This window comes from Rhodamnia argentea, chromosome 11, assembly GCF_020921035.1.
Source record: "Rhodamnia argentea isolate NSW1041297 chromosome 11, ASM2092103v1, whole genome shotgun sequence".
NCBI classification, from domain to species: Eukaryota; Viridiplantae; Streptophyta; class Magnoliopsida; order Myrtales; family Myrtaceae; genus Rhodamnia; species Rhodamnia argentea.
In genome coordinates, this window is record NC_063160.1 from 4,685,765 (window position 1) to 4,692,599 (window position 6,835).

At 42.2% G+C, this 6,835-nt stretch overlaps 1 protein-coding gene across 2 annotated transcripts; it reads left to right on the top strand.

Moving 5' to 3' along the window:
• Positions 1 to 864: 864 nt before the first annotated feature.
• On the top strand, positions 865 to 4,013 carry LOC115739401 (protein SRG1-like). Of its 2 annotated transcripts, XM_048272798.1 has the most exons (5): positions 865 to 957; positions 1,163 to 1,376; positions 1,836 to 2,083; positions 2,301 to 2,625; positions 3,571 to 4,013. In XM_048272798.1, exons 1-5 carry the CDS (start codon positions 902 to 904, stop codon positions 3,823 to 3,825), a joined length of 1,098 nt encoding a protein of 365 aa, XP_048128755.1. In that variant the 5' UTR covers positions 865 to 901; the 3' UTR covers positions 3,826 to 4,013. The 2 variants fall into 2 exon arrangements, with proteins under 2 accessions (XP_048128755.1, XP_030528331.1); XM_030672471.2 differs by lacking the exon at positions 865 to 957 and having other exon boundaries at positions 1,017 to 1,376.
• Positions 4,014 to 6,835: the final 2,822 nt, after the last annotated feature.

Sequence of the window (6,835 nt, forward strand, 5' to 3'; positions counted from 1 at the left end):
GTCGGTCCCGGGTGAGAGCCGACATCGTTGGTTCAAGCAAAGTTGCTTCACTTCACCGACTCGCCATTGACTCTTCGCATCTTCGATCGATTGGAAGCCATGACAATCACCTTCTCAAATCTCCACGTAGAGTCGGGCCTCTATTCTCTTGATGACTTGCTCTCCGGCAAAACTTACATCCCCAGGTCTCTTCCTCTCTCTCTTTGGGATCAATTGCTCAATTCAATATTCTCCCGAGAGATCGGTTCACGAAGGTGTATGCCGCAGCTTTAAAGAAGCCCGGAGTTTCATCCCCTTATGCAAGCAAGTGGTATTAAGTGTGTTCCTCGCCAGCCCCTAGCGAGGCCTCGTCAGCCCCGAGCGAGAGCCAACATTGCCTAAGTCTAGATTTCTTCAACCCGATCCGGGTGGGGCCTCGCCTATGCCTAGCAAGCCTTGCAGGCCCCTCCGGCGATGGGCATTAGCAGCGGTAGGGTCTCATCGACGTGGCCCTACCCTTTTTTATTTATTTCGATTCTATTTTTTTCAAATAAATTTTTAACTTTTTTTCAGATTTTAATTTAATTTAAATAATATTTCAAAATATAAAATAATTAAAAATGCCATGTATGATAAATAAATTAATTTAAAAATATCACGTTATCATTTTCCGTCAAATAAATTGACGATGTTAGCAGTAGACTCTATTGTAACAATTTGGCAAGTTTGAAGATTCAATTACATTTTTTAGATAAGTTTTAGAATTTCTAGTAAATATATATTTTTTTAAATTACTAATTTTCTGCAAAAGAAATGCACCAGAGAGTCTCGTCGGTGATGTAACCGTGAAACGCGGGTGGCGAGCGCGTCTATCTCACGGACTCACAAGTAACACCTGATCAGTCATATCGGTGAAGCGGGGATGGACAAAGACGAGTCACCAGAATCAACGGCTACGGTTGCGGTCAACTTGGGGAGGTCAATCATAGTACCCAGCGTGCAGGAGCTGGCGAGGGAGCCCATCCTCAACCTCTCGTCGGTGATGTAACCTTGAAACGCGGGTGGCGAGCTCGTCTAGGTCACAGACTCACAAGTAACACCTGATCAGTCATATCGGTGAAGAGGGGATGGAGAAAGACGAGTCACCAGAATCAACGGCTTCGGTTGCGGTCAACTTGGGGAGGTCAATCATAGTACCCAGCGTGCAGGAGCTGGCGAGGGAGCCCATCGTCAACCTCCCGCCTCGGTACGTGCGCTGCTCCGATCAGGACCCTCCGCTCGTCTCCGGCGATGCTTCCGAGTCCGTCCCCGTCGTCGATGTTCAACGCTTGGCTCGCGGAGATCCGCTGGAGCTGGAGAAATTGCACTCCGCTTGCAAAGACTGGGGATTTTTCCAGGTACACCTAAATTCTCCTTCTCCTCTTTTTAAATACGTCAATGCTGGAGATGTTTGGCATAAGAGAAATAGGACGAAAGTAATTTGGAGAAAGGGTCTCTCCAGGAAGAGTCTTGAGACTTTGAGATACTGTTTGAGCTCACATTAGGATAAGGTAGATCCCAAGTAGGAAGGAGGGCCGGAAAGGGGAGAAACCCGTTTTCCATGTCTGTTGGATGATTGATGATTGCACATTAAGTGTTAGGACTACATCTGACTGGAACATGTATCACCAATCCAATGAAGTCATCCAATCTAATATGTACGACAAATTAGGATATTCACTTGTTAATGATCGTTTCACTGCATGGCTGAGAATTTTTGCATTCAGCCTTAGAATCGAATTTTAGAATTAGGATGCTCATTTCAGTTTGGATGTCCTTCTTGAGGGATTTGCTAATTTATATATGGTTAAGCATAGGTCTTAAATCATGGAGTTAGCGTGCCGTTGCTGGAGGAATTCAAACAGGAAATTGAGAGTTTCTTTGACCTTCCTTATGAAGAAAAGCAAAAGCTGTGGCAACAACCGGAGAACCACGAAGGGTTCGGGCAGCTCTTTGTGGTGTCGGAGGAGCAGAAGCTAGACTGGTCGGACATGTTCTACATAACCACCCTGCCTCTCGGTCTGCGGAAGGCTAATCTATTCGAGAAGCTTCCTGAGAATCTCAGGTAGATTCTCATGTTTGCCCCACTGTGCATGCGTATGTGGTTTTTGCCTAATGATGATGATGACAAGCAGAAAATTCATCCGATAGGGATGTGGAATTAAGTGACTGAATGCCAATATGAAGCACCTAACGTTATTCCTTTTCATGGATGTGCTGAAGTAACTGCTGCTTCCGGTAGGTCCGTCTGATATGCACTTTTGCGGCTGTTGTTGCTACAGGGACAAGTTAGAAGCATATTCATTGGAATTGAAAAAGTTAGCCCTGTCGATCTTAGGTCACATGGCGAGAGCTTTGAAGATGAACGCCGAGGAGATGAGAGAACTGTTTGGCGACGGTGTTCAAGCCATGAGGATGAATTACTATCCTCCATGTCCGGAGCCAGACATGGCCATTGGTTTCACTCCTCACTCCGATGCTGTTGCGCTGACAATCCTTTTACAGCTCAACGAAACAGAAGGCTTGCAAATCAGGAAGGAAGGAAGATGGGTACCTGTAAAACCGCTTCATAATGCTTTTGTTGTCAACGTTGGTGACATTATGGAGGTAGTAATACTTTTCCTCTTTCGGATTGTTGAGAGTTATAGTTGGGCACTAGGAAGCAAAAACTGATAAGCTATGTCCTTGTGAGATAGCTCAGTTGAGAACCCAACTAGGAAGTGCTTAAAATGATACATCCTTTTCTATTTTTTTGTTCTCCTTATACGTATGCAATAATGTCTAAATAAGTAGCATTGCTAAGACCTGTAGATTGTAAAGGTTTTTATATCTGTGGACATCAGTAAACACGGTATGTGGCATGTGCTAATCATGAGTGGGAGTTGTACAACCGTACAGTTGATAGCGCAGAGGGAATACTTTTTGAATTGTAGAATAATGACATATGATTGCTGTAGTCAGCTAATTTTTTTTTTTACTGTCATTTAGCACTTTCTTCTGAATATGTACTATCGTAGAGGAAGTGTTCCTCTATCTGCAATTTTGGCTCTGGATTCTTTTATTGTTTGCACTATGATTTCTCCGTTCTCTGTCGCACACTCTGCAGACTGACAGATAGTTCATGTAGCAATGAAAGTATAATTCATGGTTCGGGACTGCTGTTTTTAACCTCTTCCAAAGGCTACTCGACAACTCTAGATGAAAGTTCATAAAAGTTGCTCATTGTCTTGTTTAGCGGATGCTGTTCCCCACTCATTCTGTTGTGTAATTCAAGATAGGTCGTTCAATTTGTGATAAATCTGACGTAGAAATGTCACTGTATAGACTCATTTCATCGTCAATGCGACGTGACAGACAAAGTCACAGAGAGTGTGGAAAACACCAAGGTCCATGTGTTTGGTTTTAGGTGGTTTCAGTGTGGTTCCCACGTGTAATTGAAACTTTAGTGATCTGGTGACTACTACCTCAGGTTATGAGAACATACAGAGTATCAGCTACAGATTTACCCTTCAAATGAATCTGCTAACCTTTCTCTTTCCTTCCTTCATGCAGATTGTGAGCAATGGCATCTATCGGAGCATTGAGCATCGGGCAACTGTGAATTCCACTAAAGAGAGGCTCTCTATAGCCACATTTTACAGTTGCAGGCTAGATACTGTCTTGGGACCAGCACCTAGCCTTGTTAGCAGCGATAACCCTGCCATTTTCCGGCAAGTCCCTATGGAGGCATACTTCAAGGAATTTTTCAATCGGAAATTAAACGGAAAGTCATACCTGGACTTCATGAGAACTGCCGGTGCATTGTAGGATATCGTGCATTGGAGATGTTGAGCAGAGAAAGTACCTGAAGCTCCTGACGTCGAAGCGGCCATCTTGAAGTCTAGGATTGTAGAGAAGATTTGGATCGGTTATAGGTTTCTTAGCATACCGACCACTTTGTATTTGCAATTAAAAGAAGATTTGATTGAATAGATTAACTTCTCAAGTTATATCAAGTATTATGAACTCAAGTGTGTGTGTGTGTGTGTGTGTGTTAGGCAGTTTATTTTAGGTTGCACCAAATGAATTTACTTGACCGTAAAAGTTGATATGTTTATCTTAGCGTAAAATGAAATTCAACTTCCAATAACTAGAATAGGAAAAAAAGTAAGTTCAGAAAAGGGTAAGGTCCTCCAGGAAGTCTTGAGACCTTGTCAATGATCATAGGCATGTAGTCACTGAAATACTGTTTTAGCTCACATTAAGATTAGGTAGATCCCAAGTTGGAAGGAAGGTCGGAAAGGAAGAAACCCCCTTTCCAGGTATATGGCTCGTTGATGATTTGCACATTCAGTATATGAACTACATCTGACTTTTCAAAGTGGGCATGTATCACCAAACCAATGATGTCCTCCAATCTAAGATTCACAACAAATTAGGATATTAACTTGTTAATGATCGTTTCACCGCACGGCTGAGAACTTTAGCATTTGACCTTAGTATGAAATCTAGAATTGAGACGCCCAATTAAATTTGTATGTCCTTGAGTAATTTACTAATTTGTGCAATAAGTTGTAAACAATGGAGTTAGCATGCTGTTGCTGGAGGAATTCAAACAGGAAATCAGGAGTTTCTTTGCCTTCCTTAAGAAGAAACGCGAAAGCTGTAGCAGCAACTGGAGAACCACGAAGGGTTCAGGCAGCTGTTTGTGGTGTCAGAGGAGCAGAAGCTAGACTGGTCAGACATGTTCTACATAACCACCCTGCCGCTTGGTCTGCGGAAGGCCGATCTATTCGAGAAGCTCCCTGAGAATCTGAGGTAGTCTCATGATCTCCTGGCTATGCATGGCGTATGGTGAGGGGGACTTATGCAGAAAATTTATTCAATAGGGATATTAAATTGAGTGACTAAGAGTGCCATTGTGAAGCAATTAATGTGATTTCTTTAACTGTTGTGTCAAAATAATAGCTGCTTCTGATAAGTCGGTAGGTACATCAGCGGCTGTTGTTGCTACAGGGACAAGTTAGAAGCGTATTCGTTGCAAGTGAAAAAGCTAGCCCTGTCAATCTTAGGGCTCATGGCGAGAGCTCTGAAGTTGACGCCGAGGAGATGAGAGAGCTGTTCGGCGATGGTTGGCAATCCATGAGAATGAATTACTATCCCCCATGTCCAGAGCCAGACATGGCCATCGTTTTCACTCACTCCAATGCTGATACATTGATGATCCTTTTTCAGCTCAATGGAATGGAAGGCTTGCAAATTAGGAAGGAAGGAAGAGGAGTACCTGTAAAACTGCTTCATAATGCTTTTGTTGTTGACATTGGCGACACTACGGAGGTAGTAACGTTTTTCCTTCTTCTGCACGGTGTTTTTTAAAGTTATATTTGGGCACTGGGAAGAAAAGACTCTCATAAGCTATGCGCTAGTGAGATAGCTCAGTTGAGAACCCAATTACGAAGCACTTTAAGTGATCATTTCGTGTTTAGCTTGTTCTACATATGCCATAACGTCGTAGAAAAGTAGCATTGCTAAGGTCTGTAGATTTACGAGGTTTTCATATCAGGGGACATCAGCAAATGTAGTATGTAGCATGTGCTAATGATAAGTACGAATCGTTCAACCGTACAGTCGATAGCACGGTGGAAAGAGTTTGAAATTGTAAAATAGTGAAGTACAAATAACATGAACTTGTCGGAGCCAGCTAATGTTTTATTTTGCTGTCATTTAGCAGTTTCTTCTGTGTGCTCGCTACCAGAGAGCAAGTGTCCGTCCGTCTGATCTCTTGGCTCTGCATTGTTTTATATTTCACACTACGACGACTGTCTTTGTGCTTTGTTGCGCATTCTACAAGCTGACAGGCAGTTCATGTGTGGATGACAGTATGATTTGTGGTTTAGTACCGCTGTTTTTAAGCTCTTCCACAGGCCACTCAAGCAAGGTGTTGATGGAAATTTGTAAGAGTTGCTCATTTTCTTACTCAGCCAATACTGTTCCTTCCATGTAACTTAAGATAGGCCGTTGAATTTGTGATAAATATCCTGTTAAAAATGTGGCCGTCTAGACTAATTTTTCATCAACGTGATGGACAAAGTCACAACAGTACTATTCTTACCTTACCAAAAAAAAAAAAGTCACAACAGTACAGTACTTTTTTTCTTGGCATCCTACAACTTTGGATTTCTTGGGCTGCTTGACCTTGCTTGCAATCACTATCATTGATGATGTTTAGGAGATCCAGGTCCTTTTGCCCGGTTGCTGGCGTGAAGGATGGTGTCTGCTTCGATTTTGACCTAAGGGGCAAAAGGGTCAAACGTTCTGACTTCGGGGTTTTTGTTGCAATTTAAATCAGTCCACAGCCACTCAATTTTTTCCCCTGATCTTATCTGATAATGTGTCCTTGAGAGAGCAAGTCTAGACGAAGAGAAAGTGGCAATTTCTTTTTCTGGCTATTCTTTTAGAACGGATTTTGTTTTCAAGTGTTTCTGGGCACTTGTTAACCAATCAACTAGAGAAATTTTGCGGCTTCGAATGAATTGAGTTATCGTACTATGTGGGATCAATGCTTAGAAATTGATTTTTTGAAACTAAATATGCTTAACAAGTGCCTCAAGATAATCGATTTTGCTCTGACTCTCTATCACAACCTGTTGGACATGAGCAACTATTTAGCGCATTTGATATACGGATCATATTGAATTTGGTTCATCAGATCTGGACTCATGTGAGGTCAATCTTTTTCGATGGTTCAAATTCAATTCTCATTTTTGATCTTACTAGAGTACTTTAATGCTTAAAAAGTCCTTGATTCACACGATAATTTGATGCTGTTGTGCTAGAC

Excerpts from the sequence above, each read along its gene's own strand:
- LOC115739401 (XM_048272798.1), top strand. The coding sequence starts at position 902 with ATGGACAAAGACGAGTCACCAGAATCAACGGCTACGGTTGCGGTCAAC. Across the intron at positions 1,377-1,835 it reads AAGACTGGGGATTTTTCCAG|GTCTTAAATCATGGAGTTAG; the intron begins GTACACCTAAAT and ends GGTTAAGCATAG. Across the intron at positions 2,626-3,570 it reads ACGTTGGTGACATTATGGAG|ATTGTGAGCAATGGCATCTA; the intron begins GTAGTAATACTT and ends TCCTTCATGCAG.